The sequence below is a fragment of the Streptopelia decaocto genome (genome assembly GCF_964273445.1).
Source record: "Streptopelia decaocto genome assembly, chromosome: 2".
Taxonomy (NCBI): Eukaryota; Metazoa; Chordata; class Aves; order Columbiformes; family Columbidae; genus Streptopelia; species Streptopelia decaocto.
The window spans coordinates 543,104-561,229 of record NC_138655.1 but is presented as its reverse complement, the minus strand read 5'-3'; the positions used below and the strand labels follow the sequence as shown (position 1 = coordinate 561,229).

The 18,126-nt window shown below is 72.7% G+C and overlaps 1 protein-coding gene across 14 annotated transcripts in view; it reads left to right on the top strand.

Moving 5' to 3' along the window:
- Positions 1-18,126, top strand: part of PLEC (plectin) — an 84,497-nt gene that overhangs the window by 14,145 nt on the left and 52,226 nt on the right. For 4 of the 14 annotated variants that reach the window (XM_082046695.1, XM_082046693.1, XM_082046694.1 and 1 more), the window contains exon 1: positions 12,264-12,768. The exons of 6 other annotated variants lie outside the window; for them this stretch is intronic. In XM_082046695.1, coding sequence (XP_081902821.1) covers positions 12,279-12,768 — 490 coding nt within the window. In that variant the 5' untranslated portion in view covers positions 12,264-12,278. Of the gene's footprint in view, positions 1-12,263; positions 12,769-14,638; positions 14,740-14,957; positions 15,132-18,126 lie in introns of those variants that run through there. 4 more of the 14 variants (XM_082046691.1, XM_082046690.1, XM_082046688.1 and 1 more) reach the window with 2 other exon arrangements.

Genomic DNA, 18,126 nt, shown 5'->3' with positions numbered 1-18,126 from the left:
GGGACAGTGGGGCAGGGGACAGCGGGGACAATGGGGTAGGGGACAGTGGGGACGGTGGGGTAGGGGACAGCGGGGACAGTGGGGCAGGGGACACGTAGGGTGGAGGACACAGGGGGGACAGTGGGGTAGGGGACAGTGGGGACGGTGGGGCAGGGGACAGTGGGGACAGTGGGGTAGGGGACAATGGGCCAGGGGACAATGGGGCAGGGGACAGCGGGGTCTCTGGCAGCAGCTCCGCCACCTGTGGGTCACCCAGGGCTGTGGTTTGCCCGCAGGCCCCGCAGTGCCAGGACGGAGCCGGGAAGCACCGGCCCAGCCCCGGGGCGCCGCCAAACGCGGTGACAGCCCCGCAGAGAGGAGACGGTTGGCGGGGAGCCCGGGGCCTGGCGGCTCTGCCAGCCCCGCGTCTGCCGAGCCCCCGGGGCCCAGAGCTGCCGTGCCGGGGCTGAGCCGGTGGCACCGATGTCGCGCTGCAGCGGGGGCTGCCGGTGGCCGGGCGGGGGGACGCGCTGCCGTGTGGCGGTGGCAGGAGGGGCCCGGCCAGCGGGGTCTTGGCTGCTGCGGTGCGCCGGTTGTGGCGGGCGGTGTCTCACTGGTTGTGGCAGGCGGTTCACGCCGGTTGTGGTGGGTGGTGCCGCGCCGGTTGTGGCGGGCTGTGCTGCACCGGTTGTGGCGGGCAGTGTCACGCCGATTGTGGCGGGCAGTGTCACGCCGATTGTGGCGGGCAGTGTCACGCCGATTGTGGCGGGCAGTGTCACGCCGGTTGTGGCGGGCAGTGCCGTGCCGGTTGTGGCGGGCAGTGTCACGCCGGTTGTGGCGGGCAGTGCCGCGCCGGTTGTGGCGGGCTGTGCCGCGCCGGTGTCGCCGGCGCTGGGCAGGAGCGGCAGGGGGATCCACCGGGGAACGGGGCTGGCGGAGGGGGCGGCAGCTCTGGCAGGGAATGGGGGGGCCGGGTGCCCTGTGCCAGTGACCTTGGCTGAGGTGGGTGGGTGGCAGCCAGGGCCGCGGGGAGCTGCCGGGCGTTTGCCGGGCGTTTGCCGGCTGTTCGTTGGGCGTTTGCCGGCTGCTTGTTTGCCGGCTGCTTGTTTGCCGGCTGCTTGTTTGCCGGCTGCTTGTTTGCCGGCTGCTTGTTTGCCGGCTGTTTGCCGGGCGTTTGCCGGCTGTTTGTTTGCCAGCTGTTTGCCGGCTGTTTGCCGGTCGTTTGCCGGGTGTTTTCAGGGCCACCTCGTGGCTTCCCGATTAGAGACGTTATCGCGGCGCCGGGAGCGCCCGGCAGGAGCCGAAGCCTGGCCGGGCGCCAGAGCCGCGCCCGGGGCTCCCCGGCCGCGCTGCGCACGGCGCTCCCGGGCCGGCTCCGTGCGGCGTCTGTCACCGCGCTGGGGACGGCGGAGCCCCCGGGGCCCCCGGCTGTGCCGGGCAGTGCGGGGGGACCCCGGCAGCGGGGGGGCGATCCGGCCGCAGTGCGGCAGCGGTTCCCGGCAGCCCCGGCGCTGGCGCGGCCCCGCGGAGCCGGAGGCCCCGGGCACCGAGCCGGGCGGGCGGGGGCACCGGGGGGGCCGGTCACGGGGTGCCGGTGCTCGCCCCGGGGGGAGCGGGACGGGGGTCCCGCTGGGGCAGCCGGGGCTTGGCCGGGGCTGGGGGGCAGCGCTGACCCCCCCGCACAAGGGGGTTCTGCCCCCCCCGGCTGTGCCTGGATTTGAAGTGGGCTGGGGGGTGATGGTGGGGGGTGACACTGCGGGGGGTGATGCTGAGGGGTGACACTGCGGGGCTGTGACACTGCAGTGGGGTGATGCTGGGGGGTGACAATGCGGGGCTGTGACACTGCGGGGCTGTGACACTGCGGTGGGATGGTGCTGGGGGGTGACACTACGGGATGGGTGATGCTGGGGGGTGACACTGCGGGAGGTTGACACTGCAGGGGGTGATGCTGGGGGGTGACACTGCGGGGGGTGATGCTGGGGGTGACACTGCGGGGCCGTGACACTGTGGTGGGGTGATGCTGGGGGGTGACACTACGGGATGGGTGATGCTGGGGGGTGACACTGCGGGGCTGTGACACTGCAGGGGGTGATGCTGGGGGGTGACACTGCAGTGGGGTGACACTGCAGCGGGTGATGCTGAGGGGTGACACTGTGGGGCAGTGACACTGCAGTGGGGCGATGCTGGGGGGTGACACTGCGGGGGGTGATGCTGGGGGGTGACACTGTGGGGGGGTGACACTGCAGGGGGGTGATGCTGGGGGGTGACACTGCAGGGGGTGATGCTGGGGGGGGACACTGTGGGGGGTGATACTGTATGGGGGTGGAGGCTGATGCTGCAGGGCGACCTGAACCCATGTCCAAGTGGGGGGGGACAGGTATCCCTTCTCCCGTGTCCCCCCCCCAGGACAGACACCCCCAGCGCTCCTGGTGGAGGGTCCGCTCGCTCTGTCCCCCCTTGGTCCCTTGTCCCCTGCCGGCGTGGGCAGCGCTGGCTCCGAGGCCTGGGGCCCCGGGGATGGGCTCTGCGGCCAGGGCTGGGGGGGCACATGGGGGCTGTGTCAGTGGGGAGGGCACATGGGAGCAGCAGGGGATGGAGGGGCCGAGCACACGGGGGGGCTGTGCTGTGTTGGCTGGGATGGGTGTTGTGCACATGGGGGGGCTGTGCTGGTTGGGGGGGGCTGTGCAGTGCTGGGTGGGAATGGGGTCCCATAATGGGGCGTCTGGGCCGTACTGGGTACAGATGGGGGGGGTCTGTGCTGATGGGGGGGCTGGAGTGGGGAGGGTCCTGTGCTGTACTGGATGGGGATGGGGGGCTGTGCTGGTGGGGGGGGCTGTGCAGCGCTGAGTGGGGATGGGAGGACTACTGGGGTCTGTGCCGTACTGGGGGCTCTGTGCCGTACTGGGGGTCTGTGCCGTTCTGGGGGCTCTGTGCCGTACTGGGGGCTCTGTGCCGTACTGGGGGGCTCTGTGCCGTACTGGGGGCTCTGTGCCGTACTGGGGGGCTCTGTGCCGTACTGGGCTCTGTGCCGTACTGGGGGCTCTGTGCCGTACTGGGCTCTGTGCCGTACTGGGGGGGTCTGTGCCGTACTGGGGGGGTCTGTGCCGTACTGGGGGGGTCTGTGCCGTACTGGGGGCTCTGTGCCGTACTGGGCTCTGTGCCGTACTGGGGGCTCTGTGCCGTACTGGGGGCTCTGTGCCGTACTGGGACTCTGTGCCGTACTGGGGGCTCTGTGCCGTACTGGGGGGGTCTGTGCCGTACTGGGGGGGTCTGTGCCGTACTGGGGGCTCTGTGCCGTACTGGGGGTCTGTGCCGTACTGGGCTCTGTGCCGTACTGGGGGCTCTGTGCCGTACTGGGGGGGTCTGTGCCGTACTGGGGGCTCTGTGCCGTACTGGGGGCTCTGTGCTGTTCTGGGGGCTCTGTGCCGTACTGGGCTCTGTGCTGTACTGGGGGGTCTGTACTGTACTGGGGGCTCTGTGCCGTACTGGGGGGGTCTGTGCCGTACTGGGGGGGTCTGTGCCGTACTGGGGGCTCTGTGCCGTACTGGGGGGTCTGTGCCACACTGGGGGGTCTGTGCCGTACTGGGGGTCTGTGCCGTACTGGGGGGGTCTGTGCCGTACTGGGGGCTCCGTGCCGTACTGGGGGGGTCTGTGCCGTACTGGGGGCTCTGTGCCGTACTGGGGGGGTCTGTGCCGTACTGGGGGCTCTGTGCCGTACTGGGGGGGTCTGTGCCGTACTGGGGGGGTCTGTGCCGTACTGGGGGCTCTGTGCCGTACTGGGGGGGTCTGTGCCGTACTGGGGGCTCTGTGCCGTACTGGGGGTCTGTGCCGTACTGGGGGGGTCTGTGCCGTACTGGGGGCTCTGTGCCGTACTGGGGGTCTGTGCCGTACTGGGGGGGTCTGTGCCGTACTGGGGGTCTGTGCCGTACTGGGGGGGTCTGTGCCGTACTGGGGGCTCTGTGCCGTACTGGGGGTCTGTGCCGTACTGGGGGCTCTGTGCCGTACTGGGGGGGTCTGTGCCGTACTGGGGGCTCTGTGCCGTACTGGGGGCTCTGTGCCGTACTGGGGGGTCTGTCTCACACTGGGGGGTCTGTGCCGTACTGGGGGTCTGTGCCGTACTGGGGGGGTCTGTGCCGTACTGGGCTCTGTGCCGTACTGGGGGCTCTGTGCCGTACTGGGGGGGTCTGTGCCGTACTGGGGGCTCTGTGCCGTACTGGGGGTCTGTGCCGTACTGGGGGGGTCTGTGCCGTACTGGGGGTCTGTGCCGTACTGGGGGGGTCTGTGCCGTACTGGGGGCTCTGTGCCGTACTGGGGGTCTGTGCCGTACTGGGGGCTCTGTGCCGTACTGGGGGGGTCTGTGCCGTACTGGGGGCTCTGTGCCGTACTGGGGGCTCTGTGCCGTACTGGGGGGTCTGTCTCACACTGGGGGGTCTGTGCCGTACTGGGGGTCTGTGCCGTACTGGGGGGGTCTGTGCCGTACTGGGCTCTGTGCCGTACTGGGGGCTCTGTGCCGTACTGGGGGCTCTGTGCCACACTGGGGGGTCTGTGCCGTACTGGGGGTCTGTGCCGTACTGGGGGGATCTGTGCCACACTGGGGGGATCTGTGCCACACTGGGGGGTCTGTGCCGTACTGGGGGTCTGTGCCGTACTGGGGGCTCTGTGCCGTACTGGGGGGCTCTGTGCCGTACTGGGGGGGTCTGTGCCGTACTGGGGGCTCTGTGCCGTACTGGGGGTCTGTGCCGTACTGGGGGGGTCTGTGCCGTACTGGGGGGGTCTGTGCCGTACTGGGGGTCTGTGCCGTACTGGGGGGATCTGTGCCGTACTGGGGGGATCTGTGCCGTACTGGGGGGATCTGTGCCGTACTGGGGGCTCTGTGCCGTACTGGGGGGGTCTGTGCTGTACTGGGGGCTCTGTGCCGTACTGGGGGCTCTGTGCCGTACTGGGGGGGTCTGTGCTGTACTGGGGGCTCTGTGCCGTACTGGGGGCTCTGTGCCGTACTGGGGGGTCTGTGCCGTACTGGGGGCTCTGTGCTGTACTGGGGACTCTGTGCTGCACTGGGGACTCTGTGCTGCACTGGGACGGGGGTTTGCACTGGGGGGTGTGTGCGGATGGGGGTCCGCGCTGTGCCGGGCGGGGCCGGGGATGCGGGCCGGGGATGCGGGTCGGGGATGCGGGGCCGGGGATGCGGGCCGGGGATGCGGGCCGGGGATGCGGGTCGGGGATGCGGGGCCGGTCGCGGCAGGTGCGGGGGGGCCGGAGCGGGGGGCGGTGCCGCAGCGGCGGGTGGGCTGCGGCGGGGGGGCGGGGCGGGGGCGGGGCCGGCGCGGAGCTGCGGGACCGATCGGCGGCGATCGGCAGCGATCGGGACCGATCGGGGGCGGCCATGGAGGCGTCGCGCTCCATCCACCACGAGATCATCTCCCTGAAAGGTACCGGCGGGGGGGTCCCCAAACCGCATCCCGGGGGCTCCGACAGATCCCCGGGGGCTCCGATAGAACCCCGGGGGCTCCGATAGAACCCCGGGGGGTCCAACTGCATCCCTGGGGGTCCAACCGCATCCTGGGGGCTCCGATAGAACCCCGGGGGGTCCAACTGCATCCCGGGGGCTCTGAGAGATCCCCGGGGGTTCTGACAGATCCCCGGGGGTTCTGACAGATCCCCGGGGGTTCCAACCGCATCCCCGGGGTGGTCCAACTGCATCCCGGGGGGTCCGACAGATCCCCGGGGCTCCAACCGCATCCCTGGGGGTCAAACCGCATCCCGGGGGCTCTGACAGATCCCCGGGGGTCCAAATGCATCCCCGGGGGTCCAACCGCATCCCCGGGGTCTCATAGAACCCCGGGGGGTCCAACTGCATCCCGGGGACTCTGGGAGATCCCCGGGGGGTCCAGCCGCATCCCCGGCAGGGTCCGGCGCATCTCTGGGGGTGTCCAGTGCATCCCTCCTGTGCCGGTGCTGCTGGGTGGTGCCGGCAGCTGCCTGCAGTGCGGGCAGGAGGGGTGGGGGTCCCACGTGTCACTGGGGCTGCCCAGTGTCACCCAGCCCCTGGCAGCACCGTGGGGCTGGGGACCATGCTGTGCCAAGGGGGTCGGGGCTGTGCCAGGGAGTTGTGCCATGCCGGGGGGCTGTGCCGGGGCCCGTGCTGTGCCGGGGGGCTGTGGCGGGACCCGTGCTGTGCCGGGGGGCTGTGGCGGGGCCCGTGCTGTGCCGCAGAGCCGGTGCACTGGGCCGTGAGTAACGGGCACCGCGGGCGCTGGTCACGGGGCCGCCGGCCCCACCGCCCGTGTGAGCGCAGCGCCTGGCAGCCACCGCGGCGCTGGCACGGGCCCCGGTGGGGGTCGGGGTGCGGCCGCGCTCGCTCTGGGATGCCGGTGCCGCGGTGGCGCCGGTGCCGCGGTGGTGCCGCAGGCCTGGCCGGGGGAGCCCGGCTGTGCTCCCTCCGCAGAGCCCGTGCTGCCGCGGGCTGATTGATGGTGAGAACCCGCACAGCCGGGGGACCCCCGACCCCGGGCTCGTTAATAACGCGGCGCTGGCCGCGGCCCCAGCACGCGGTGCCCGCGGCTCTGACCGCGGTGCCCTCTGTGAACAGCCGGCCCTTTGTTCCGCTCGGCGCGGGATCCTCCGGCCCTGCCAGCGCTCACGGAGCCGGCACCGGTGCTGGCGGCGCTACCGGCGTGGGGACGGGAGTGACGGGCCTGTGGCCAGGAGCTGCTGCCTGCCCCGCTGCCTGCCCCGCTGCCTGCCCCGCTGCCTGCCCCACTGCCCACCTGCCTGCCCCACTGACTGCACCGCTGCCCACCTGCCTGCCCTGCTGCCTGCCCTGCTGCCTGCCCCATTGCCTGCCCCATTGCCTGCCCCATTGCCTGCCCCATTGCCTGCCCCATTGCCTACATCGCTGCCTGCACTGCTGCCCACCTGCCTGCCCCACTGACTGCACCACTGCGCACCTGCCTGCCCCGCTACCTGCCCTGCTGCCTGCCCCGCTGCCTGCCCCATTGCCTGCATCGCTGCCTGCACCACTGCCCACCTGCCTGCCCCACTTCTTGCCCGCTGCCTGCCCCACTGCCCTCCAGTCTGCCCCAGATTCAGGCTGTGCCGCCTGCCCGGGGGCTCCGTGGGGCGCAGGCTCAGCGGTGGGTCAGCCCCTGGCAGTGGGGCGGGGGAGCCCAGCGCCGTGTGCCCAAGGTGCGGCGCTGGGCGCGTGGGCCGCGTGCCGGGCCGTGGCGGGGCCAGCAGCGGCTGCGGCAGCGCCGGATGGGCCGAGCCGGCACCGAGCCGGGTCTGGGCGGTGGTGGGTGCGGGGACGGCGGCACCGCGCCCGGTGTCCCGGCACGTGCGTGGCGGGGGGGCCGCTGGCGCCGGGGCTGTCACATCGCGTTGGATCACTGCGGCGGGCGCTGACGCGGCACTTCCCGGTGGGCGCCGGATGGCGCAGCCGCGACCTGGCCGTGGGGCCCGGGCTGCGGGCGCCTCGTCCTGGGGGGTCACACTCGTGTCCCTGCGCCCGCCGGCACGGGGGCGGGTCCTGGTGCTGCCGGGGGGACCGGGGGGCAGGGCTGGGGGTCACAGCGGCGGGAGGGGCTGCAGGGGGGACACGTGTCCCCACAGGCCATGGCCATCTGTCCGTCCGTCCGTCTGTCCCCGGTCACACAGCGCGGCCCCCGCCCCTCCCTGCCCTCTGCCCCCCAGCACTGGGAGGGGGCACCGGGGTGCTGGGGGGACCCGTGGTGTCACCGCTCCTGTCACCAGCCCTGCACCAGGGGCACAGCTGCGCCACCGCTGCCCTCTGTCCGTGTCCCCATCGCTGTCCCCATCGCTGTCCCCATCACTGTCTCCATCCCTGTCCCCATCACTGCTCCCCTGTCACTGTCCCCATCGCTGCTCCCCGTCGCTGTCCCCATTGCTGTCCCCATCGCTGTCCCATCACTGTCCCCATCACTGCTCCCCTGTCACTGTCCCCATTGCTGTCCAATCACTGTCCCCATCACTGTCTCCATCCCCATCCCCCTGTCACTGTCCCCTGTCACTGCCCCCATCACTGCCCCCATCCCTGTCCCCATCACTGTCTCCATCCCTGTCCTCCTGTCACTGTCCCCATCCCTGTCCCCATCCCTGTCCCCATCACTGCCCCAATCACTGTTCCCCTGTCACTGTCCCCATCACTGTCCCCATCACTGTCCCCATCACTGTCTCCATCCCTGTCCTCCTGTCACTGTCCCCATCACTGTCCCCATCACTGTCCCCATCACTGTCCCCATCGCTGTCCCCATCACTGTCCCCACCACTGTCTCCATTCCTGTCCCACTGTCACTGCCCCCATCACTGCCCCCATCACTGCCCCAATCACTGTTCCCCTGTCACTGTCCCCATCGCTGTCCCCATTGCTGTTCCCATCACTGTCCTCATCACTGTCCCCATCGCTGTTCCCCGTCACTGCCCCCATCACTGCCCCAATCACTGCTCCCCTGTCACTGTCCCCATCGCTGTCCCCATTGCTGTCCCATCACTGTCCCCATCGCTGTTCCCCGTCACTGTCCCCATTGCTGTCCCCATCACTGCTCCCCTGTCACTGTCCCCATTGCTGTCCCCATTGCTGTCCCCATCGCTGTCCCCATTGCTGTTCCCTTGTCACTGTCCCCATCGCTGTCCCCATTGCTGTCCCATCACTGTCCTCATCACTGTCCCCATCGCTGTTCCCCGTCACTGTCCCCATTGCTGTCCCCATCACTGCTCCCCTGTCACTGTCCCCATCGCTGTCCCCATCGCTGTCCCCATCGCTGTCCCCATTGCTGTCCCCATCGCTGTCCCAATTGCTGTTCCCTTGTCACTGTCCCCATTGCTGTCCCATTGCTGTCCCATCGCTGTCCCCCTCACTGCTCCCCTGTCACTGTCCCCATCCCCGCAGGGTGCTCGAGAACGCCGCGGGGGGGTTTGGCACCGGCTGCTGCTCTCGGGGGTTCCGCTCCCCCCGCACCAGCGGGAGGGGAAGTTGTGCAAGTCCCGGCGCGGGGCCCTCCCGGCGCTGCCACCGCGGCTGCCACCGCCCGTGCCGGCGCTGGGACAGCGGGGGCAGCCCCTGTGCCAGGGCTCTGGCCCCCTGTGCCGGGGCTCTGTCCCCTGTGCTGGGATCTCTGTCCCCTGTGCTGGGATCTCTGTCACCTGTGCTGGGATCTCAGTCCCCCCCATGCTGGGGTCTCTGTCCCCCATGCAGGGGTCTCTGTCCCCTGTGTCGGGGTCTCTGTCCCCCCCATGCCGGTGTCTCTGTCCCCCCCATGCCGGGGTCTCTGTCCCCTGTGCCGGGGTCTCTGTCCCCCCCATGCCGGGGTCTCTGTCCCCCATGCAGGGGTCTCTGTGCCCTGTGCTGGGGTCTCTGTCCCCCATGCAGGGGTCTCTGTGCCCTGTGCTGGGGTCCCTGTCCCCTGTATCTCAGCCCCCCTTGCCGCTGCGCTCCCGGTGGTGCCATCAGCAGGGATGGGGGCGCCGGTGCTGGTGCCACTTGTGCAGCTGACACTGTCCCCGAGGCCACAGTGTCCCCCAGGTCCCCCGTCCCCCCACAGCTGCCAGGGGGTCCCTCCTGGGCCGGGTGCTGTTGTGGTCAGAGTGTCCCCATGTCCCACCATGGTCTGAATGTCCCCGTGTCCCACCATGGTCCGAATGTCCCCATGTCCCACCATGATCCGAGTGTCCCCATGTCCCACCATGGTCCGAGTGTCCCCATGTCCCATCATGGTCCGAGTGTCCCCATGTCCCACCATGGTCCAGGTGTCCCCATGTCCCACCATGGTCAGTGTCCCCATGTCCCACCATGGTCAGTGTCCCCATGTCCCACCATGGTCAGAGTGTCCCCATGTCCCACCGTGGTCCGAATGTCCCCATGTCCCACCATGATCCGAGTGTCCCTATGTCCCATCATGGTCCGAGTGTCCCCATGTCCCACCATGGTCCAAATGTCCCCATGCCCCACCATGGTCAGTGTCCCCATGTCCCACCATGGTCAGTGTCCCCATGTCCCACCATGGTCCGAGTGTCCCCATGTCCCATCATGGTCCGAGTGTCCCCATGTCCCACCATGGTCCAAGTGTCCCCATGTCCCACCATGGTCAGTGTCCCCATGTCCCACCATGGTCCGAGTGTCCCCGTGTCCCACCATGGTCAGTGTCCCCGTGTCCCACCATGGTCAGTGTCCCCATGTCCCACCATGGTCCGAGTGTCCCCATGTCCCATCATGGTCCGAGTGTCCCCATGTCCCACCATGGTCCAAGTGTCCCCATGTCCCACCATGGTCAGTGTCCCCATGTCCCACCATGGTCCGAGTGTCCCCATGTCCCACCGTGGTCCGAATGTCCCCATGTCTCACCATGATCCGAGTGTCCCCATGTCCCATCATGGTCCGAGTGTCCCCATGTCCCACCATGGTCCAAATGTCCCCGTGCGCCACCGTGGTCCGAATGTCCCTGTGTCCCACCATGGTCAGTGTCCCCATGTCCCACCATGGTCTGAGTGTCCCCGTGTCCCACCATGGTCCGAATGTCCCTGTGTCCCACCATGGTCAGTGTCCCCATGTCCCACCATGGTCAGTGTCCCCATGTCCCATCATGGTCAGTGTCCCCATGTCCCACCATGGTCAGTGTCCCCGTGTCCCACCATGGTCCGAGTGTCCCCATGTCCCACCATGGTCCGAGTGTCTCCATGCCCCACCGTTGTCAGAGTGTCCCCGTGCCCCACCGCATTGGCCGGGGGTCAGGCACGGTGGCGGTGGTGGCCCTGTCCTGTTTCAGGGCTGTGGGGCTGGGACCCCCTGGCGTGGGGACCGTGGGGTGGGGGACCCCCAGTGGCTTTGCTGCGGGTCCCCGGGGCTCCACGGGGATGTCACATGGGGACGGGCGAGTCCCCGGCACGCCGGGCTGCTCTGGGCACGGGCGCTGGCACGTGACGGCAGCAGGAAATGATCCCGGTGCCCGCGGGTGGCACCCGCACCCCCCCAGGGCCGGGTGTGCCTGCGGGTGCGGCTCCGGGGTGCCAGCAGCGGGGGGTTCTCCCCACGCGGTGCTCGGGGTCCCCAGGCTGTGGCGCGGCCCCGGGGTCCCCGCGGTGCCGCTGCGTGGGTGGCAGCAGCTGCCGGTGCCGCTGGCGGTGGCCGCGGTGGCAGCTGCCCCGTCCCCACCTGCCGAGCCTGGGGACGAGCGCCCGCCCTGCCGGCTGCTGCGGGACCCTGGGGACGTGGGGACATGGGCCGTGTGTCCCCCCGGGGCTGCAGCCGCCCGGCCGGCCCGGCCCCCCCCCCCACAAACAGGGCGGGAGCGGAGCAAATATTGACACTGGCAGGATGGGCCCCTGGAGCGCTGCCTGCAGCCCTGTCTGTGCCCAGCCTGTGCCCTGCCTACATCTCTGCCTGTGCCCTGCCTCCATCCCTGCCTGTGCCCTGCCTGTGCCCTGCCTCCATCCCTGCCTGTGCCCTGCCTGCAGAGCCCTGCCTGCACAGTGCTGCCTGCACTGCGCTGCCTGCACTGCCTGCCATCGCCCCAGGTCCATCCCTGCCTGCCCCCTCCCCGCAGCTCTGCCGGCACATCCTTGCCCACATCCCTGCCCGTCCTGCTGCCTGCACCCGGCGAGCTGCTCCGGGGCCGCGGGGGCCACGTCCTCGGGCAGGTGGCGGCCGCCCCCGCTCCCCCGGCCCCGCTTCCCCCCGCTCCTGCTCCCCCTGGTTCCCCCGGCGCCGGGCGGCGGCTCCGGGGCGGGGCGGGGCGGGGGGCGGGCGGGCCCGGGGGGTTCCCATGCGGAACCGGCCGGGTGGGTCGGGCGGGCGGCGCGTCCCGTCCCGTCCCGTCCCCGCCCCGGAGCGGCGGTGGCAGCGCGGGGGGAGCGGGCCGGGCTGCGGCCCCCCCGGCGGGTGGCGGGGCCGGGGAGGGGCCGCTGAGTCAGGGCTGGGCCGAGCAGCGGGAGCGCGGCCTCCCCGACCCCCCCGGCCCGGGGGAGGAGCCGCCGCCGTCTGCGCCCCGCAGGCAGCCAGCGCTCGCCGGGCTGTGCCGGGCTGTGCCGAGCCGTGCCGAGCCGGGCCAGAGCAGAGCGGGCCGTGCCGAACCGTAGCAGACCGCACCGAGCCGTGCCAGACCGCACCGAGCCGTGCCACACTATACCGAGCCGTGCCAGATCGTACAGAGCCGTGCCGAGCAGCAGTGACCCGTGCCAGCCCGTACCGAGCCGCGCCAAGCTGCGGTGACCCGTGCCAGAGCACCGCGGGCCGTGCCGAGCCGTAGCCGGGCGGTAGCGAGCCGCGCCGAGCCGCGCCGAGCCGCGCCATGGTGGCCGGGATGCTGATGCCGCTGGAGCGGCTCCGCGCCATCCTGGAGCTGCTGTTCCGCGAGGGCGTGCTGGTGGCCGAGAAGGACCCGCGGCCGCAGCGCGCCCACCCGCAGCTGCCCGGCGTGCCCAACGTGGCGGTGCTGCGCGCCATGGCCTCGCTGCGCTCCCGCGGGCTGGTGCGGGAGACCTTCGCCTGGCGGCACTTCTACTGGTACCTGACGGACGAGGGCATCGCCTACCTGCGCCAGTACCTGCGCCTGCCCCCCGAGATCGTGCCGCTGTCCCTGCAGCGCACCCGCCGCCCCGCCGCCCCCGCCCGCCGCCCCGCCGCCGCCGACACCGCTACGGGCACCGGTCGGACGCGTCCCGCCGGTGCCGACCGGCTCTACCGCAGGAAGGAGGAGGGCGAGCGGCACGTGGAGCCCGTCGCGGCCACCGCTGCGGGGGGAGTGTCACATCCGCCCCCCCAGCCCGGCCCAGCCCCAGGTACCGAGCGGCAGCCGCGGGAGGGGAGCCCTGCGCCGGGACCCCCGGGCTGGGCGGGAGGAGGGTCCCGCTGCCCTCGCCCCCGGGTGCCCCCCGGTGCTCCCGTGGGTGGGGGCGTGCGGGGGCACCTTCACCCTTCTGGCTCCCGGGGGGGCTCAGCAGCCCCCGCTCCAGAGAGCTCCCCATGCTGAGCTGGTGCCGTGTCCCCCGTCCCCAGCCCCAGGGCAGGCGACCCCCCCTGTGCGGCCAAGGTCAGGGTCACCTGCTCCCCGGTGCCGCAGGAGCGGTCCTGGGGGGCTCGGGGGCCACCGCGTCCCCAGCATCCCGGCAGAGCTCCCGGTGGCCTGTGGGGCGGGGGGGGCAGGCCCTGCTGTACCCCCTGCCTGTGGGCTGGGCGCGGGGGGGCACACAGTGCTGGCGCTGGGGGCGTCTCTGGGGGTCCCGGTGGTCCCGGGGGGGCCGGGTGTGCCGGGGTGAAGTGGGTTGGCTCCCCGGGGTGCCCAAGGGGACACTTGGTGCTTCCGGGGGTGTCACTGCTGCCGCCCCCCGCCGGGGTCCCCACGGTGGGCAGGGGGCTGCACCGTGGGGGGGCTGCGCTGCGGGGGAAGCTGTGCCGTGGGGGGGCCGCACCCCCGGCTCCCTGCTGTGCACGGGGTGGGTCCGGACGGCCAGACGGACGGACAGCGGCAGCTGGGGCGGACAGGGCTGTGTGGGGAGGGGGCTGCCCGCGGCCGGGGCCTGCGGGGGGTGCCCGCCCCGGCTCCCCCCAGCGACACGCGATCCCGACACACGATCGCGGCAGCTGGATCCGGCGGGGCCGCGGGGCTTCGGCTGCCCCGGGCGGGGCGGCTGCAGCCGGTGCCCGAGGCCGCGGTGAGAGACCCCCCCCACCGGCCGCCGGTCCCACCCGCCCCCCCGGCGGTGACTCAGTCCCGCAGCCCCTGGGCAGCCGCTGCTCCAAGTTTCCAGCCCGGAGGCGCCGGCCTCGTTCGCTGCCAGCGCCGTGAGTCACCGGCCGCCGGGGGGGGCCGGGCCCCCGCTGTCCCCGTGGCTGCGTGGTCCTGCGTGGGGCGGCCCCGCCGCGGCGGCCGCGTCTCGCTCAGCGCATCCCCCGCTCGCCCCCGGCTCTGCCCCGCTCGCCCCTTCCCACAGCCCGGGGGCGCCGTGTGCCCCCCCCCCCCCCCCACGACCCCGTCCCACGACCCGGGAGGGTCCCCCGAGGTCTCCCCTCCCGCCCGGGGGTCGCTCCCCGCGCTGGGCTGCGGGACCGCGGGTGGGTGCTGCGGCGCGGGGGGACCGGCCGTGGGGCTGCCCGAGACCGTGCCCCGCGTGGGGGGGTCCCGTGGGGCTGGGGGCTGCCCGAGCCCCTGCCCGGCCCCGCGTCGGGGGGTCCCGTGGGGCGCGGCCGCAGAGCCCCAGCCCTTCCCGGCGCTGCGCTGTCCCGCCGCTCCGCCGGATCCGGGGCCGGGTTTTCCCTCCGCCCCTGGGAGCCGCTGCGGGAAAACCAGGCCTGGATTCCGGGCTGGCGGGGACGGGGTCGCGCCGGCGGCAGGGGGCTGCGGGGGTCCCCGCGGGGTGGAGCGGCTCCCGCCGCCCCCCCAGCTCCCCCAGCCCGGTGCCCGGCCCGGCGGGGCGCGTTCCTGCACCGGCGGGCCCGTTTGCAGTCATTAGTGCCGGTGTAATTAACTCTCCGAGGTGGCGGCCCGGTTAACCCCCCCGGCGCCGGGGGTCCGGGGGTCCCGGGGTGCCGCGGCCGCCCCGTCCCGCCCCCACCCGTGTCATGTTCTAACTCGGGCTCGGTGACGGGCCCCGGTTATTTATATCGGCGCCCGCTCCCTGCCCGCCCCCCCCTGCCCCCGCCACCGGCGGAGCCGCGTTGCACCCTCGCTCCGCGCTGCCCGTGCTGCCTGCGCCCTGCCCGCGCCTGCCTGCGCCCTCCCGCTCCCTGCCTGCCCATGAAGGTCGTGCCGGGTAGGTGAGACCCGCCGGAACGAGGAAAGGGGGGGGCGGGGGGAGCGCTGGCGCCACCCGGACGGGATATAAAAAGCAGAGATGTGAGTGATGGGGGGGGCGGACCGGGGCGGGGGGGCCGAGGACACTTGGGGGGGGGGCCGATCCTGCCGGTAGAGCGGTGAGGAAGGCGTCTCCCCGCCGCGGAGCGGGAGGGGTTAAGGCGGAGCAGGATCTGCCCCGGGGGGGGCGGGCGCTGCAGCGTCCCTGCCCCGCCGAGCCCCAGCCGAGCCCGAGCCGTGTCCCCATGGAGGACACCGGTCACCTCTTCCCCTCGCTGGTGGCCGCGGGACACGCAGCATCCCTGGCCCTGGTCTGGTACTGGCGCCGTCGGGCCGAACCGGGGGATGCAGGTGAGTTCGGCCCCGTTCGGCTCCGCTCGGCTCGGCCCCTCGCCCCGCCCACCCCCACCGGGGGGGTGTGGGAGGAGAGGGGGGAGGAGAGGGGGAGGAGGGACCTGCTGTCCCGCGGGGCGGGGAGGTGGCTCCTGGGGGCTTTAGGGGGTGCCCACCTGCCGGGGGGGGATGTGGCGCATCCCGGTACCCGCGGTGACTCAGCGCCGTGACCCCCCCACTCCGACACCATTGCGAGTGGGGGTACGAGCAGCAGCCCCCCGGGGGCGGGGACGTCGATGCCGTGTCCCGGTCCAGCCCCTCTCGGCGCCCCCGCAGCATCCCCTGCCCCCTCCCCATCATTTTTGGGGAGCCGACAGCCGCCGGCTCGCTGCCGGCGAGCAGCAGGTGTTTCCCCGGGCGGGAAGGCGCCAAATATTTTTGGGGACAGGGATCTGGTGACATGGCGGGACGGTGGGGGCCGCGGCAGGGACACTGCGGCGTTGGTGCAGATGCCAGCGCTGGCAGGCGGTGCAGGTTATTTGGTGGGTTCGTGGGCCCCCCCCTTTTCACGCCGCCATCCCCTGGGGTCCCGTGAGACCCCTTGCAGCCCTCGCCCGTGCGGCCGCAGCCACGTGCATCCCTCCTGCCAGGGCCACATCCGCATGTGCCGTGACACCGGCAGCCGCGGTGCCAGCCGCTGTGGTCCTGCTCCCCCCGCCGCGGTCCCGCCCCCCCCCCAGCACTTTCCAGGGCGTTGGCTGCGGTTTCCGTCGATCTGTGCGCGGCACTGGGAGCTGTCACGCTGCCCGCATCGTGCTGCCTGTGTCCTGCTGCCTGCATCGTGCTGCCCGCTCCGGGACGGCTCCGGCACCTCCGCCACGGCAGCCGAGCTGGGGAAACCGCAGCGGCGCACTCGCCGCGGTGAGCGGCACCGGTGGGAGATGCTGCAGCCGCCCCGGCAGCGAGCGGCCTGGCCTGTGCCGCTGCCCGTGCCGCTGCCTGCGCAGGCAGCACCGCTGCCAGATAAGGCGGGCAGGGCACCTTGACGGGCTGGGGGGGCCGCTGTCCCTGGCGCCCGCCCAGCGCTGGCCGAAGGGCGCCCCCAAGGTCACACCTGCCAGGGCCCATCATCCCGCCGCGCTGTGCCGTGACCTCCCCGCGCGGGGGGCGGCCGGGGGGCTCCGGCAGCACCGACCGGACCCGGTTCTGCGCCTCCGCGGTCCCCCCTGCGCTCGGGGGGTTTTCTGCCCATGGTCCCCGTGCCGCAGCGTGACATGTGCCGGGGGGCTGGGGCGGTGAGCGGGGGGGCTATTTCTGAGCATCCTTCCTGGAACACGCGCAGGGGGGCTGTCTCGGGGCCGGGAGGGGCTGCCCAGCTCCACACTGCCCGCGCATGTTGCAGTTTTGGCACGGCACCTGGCGGGTGTTCACCGCGGCACCGCGGCCTGGCCGGTGCTCGTGTCCGGTTTCTCCATCCCTGCACCCAGCTGTGCCGGGGGGGCCACCCCTGCCCCAGCTGTGCCGGGGGGGCATCCCCGTCCTGCAGCCACTGCCGGCCCGGGAGCAGGGAGGGGCCCTGGGGATGCTCGGCAGAGCGTTGGTGCTGCCGCGGGCGCCGTGTTCCCGGTCCCCGTGCCCCAAGCAGGGACACCCCGGGGGGGCAGCGTGGGGGGAGCCCCTGGCCCATCCCCAGGCGAGGCCAGGCCCCCCCCAGCGCTCCCCCCCTGGCTACTGTGGGGCCGGGATGGAGCAGGGACTGGGCAGGGTGGTCGGTCTGGGGGTGCGGAGGGGTTGGGGCCAGGTGGGGCTGGGGGTGCTGGCACGGTGGTGGTGGCACGGTGGCGGTGGTGGCACGGTGGCGGTCGCACGGTGGTGATGGTGACACGGTGGTGGTGGTGACACGGTGGTGGCAGCGCGCGGGGCGTTGGTGGCCATGGCAGCGCCGCCGGCAGCAGGGCCAGGATGCTGCCGGCTGTTTGTTTGGGCCCCGCTCCCGTTGCCAGGGCTGCCAGAACCGCAGCCAGAGACGTGGCGGCAGCAGCGGTGGGCGGGGGAGCCCCCAGAGGTTTGGGAACCCCCCCCCGCCCGCTCCACTCAGCTTTTCCACCGTGCTGGTGGTTCCGGCTGTGCCAGCGTGGGGGCCGGGGGGGTCGGATGCTGCCGCCGGCTGCAGTTTGGCCGGTGACTCATCGGATTCATGGGAAACAGCCACAGCCCGCGCTGGCAGCAGCTGGGTCCCCCGGCACAGCCCCCCCGGCACAGCTCCCCCGGCACAGCCCCCCCCGGCACAGCCCCCGGCACAGGCCCCCCCGGCACAGCCCCCCCGGCACAGCCCCCCCGGCACAGCCGTCGCACGGCACCCAGCCGGTGTGGGGAGACTCTTCCCCACGCTGCCCCACGGCCCCCACGGTTCTGCCCATGGGGCGAGGGGCTCCCCCGCGGGCTGGGGGTGGCCGTGGCAACCGTGTTGGGGCCGTGGCAAGCGTGGCCGGGGCAGCACGCACATCCCGAAGGAAACATGTCCCGGTTCCAGGCGGCGTTTCCTGCTCGCCGGGCACTAACCGGCCTGGCCCCCCCGCTCCCCCCGGCTCGTTATCTGCGCGGCGCAGCTGGGCCGTGGGGCAGAGCCGTGGGTCGGTGCCGTGCCCAGCCCCCACGCCCGGCTCGGCCTGGCTCGTCCCGTCCTGCTGGCACCACGGCCAGTTTTGGCACGCAAGCCCCCGCTCCCCGCTGCGCGGATGTGCCGAGCCCCGCAGCTCCCCGCACCCCGAGTGCTGCAAACCCCGAACCCCCGCGCTTGGCGCTGCCCGGGGGTCCCGTCCCCGCCCCCGGTGGCATTGGGGGGTCCCAGCGCGGGGGGGTCGGTCCCTGGCCGGGATGGGGCCGGGAGCAGGAGGGGCCGCGCTGGCAGCGGCCGTGGGCTGGTTGAGTCACCGGCCGCGGCTCCGCGCCCCCCCGGCCACGGCCCAGCCCGAGTGGGACGGGGGGAGCCGGGGGAGCGCGGCCGGGCCGG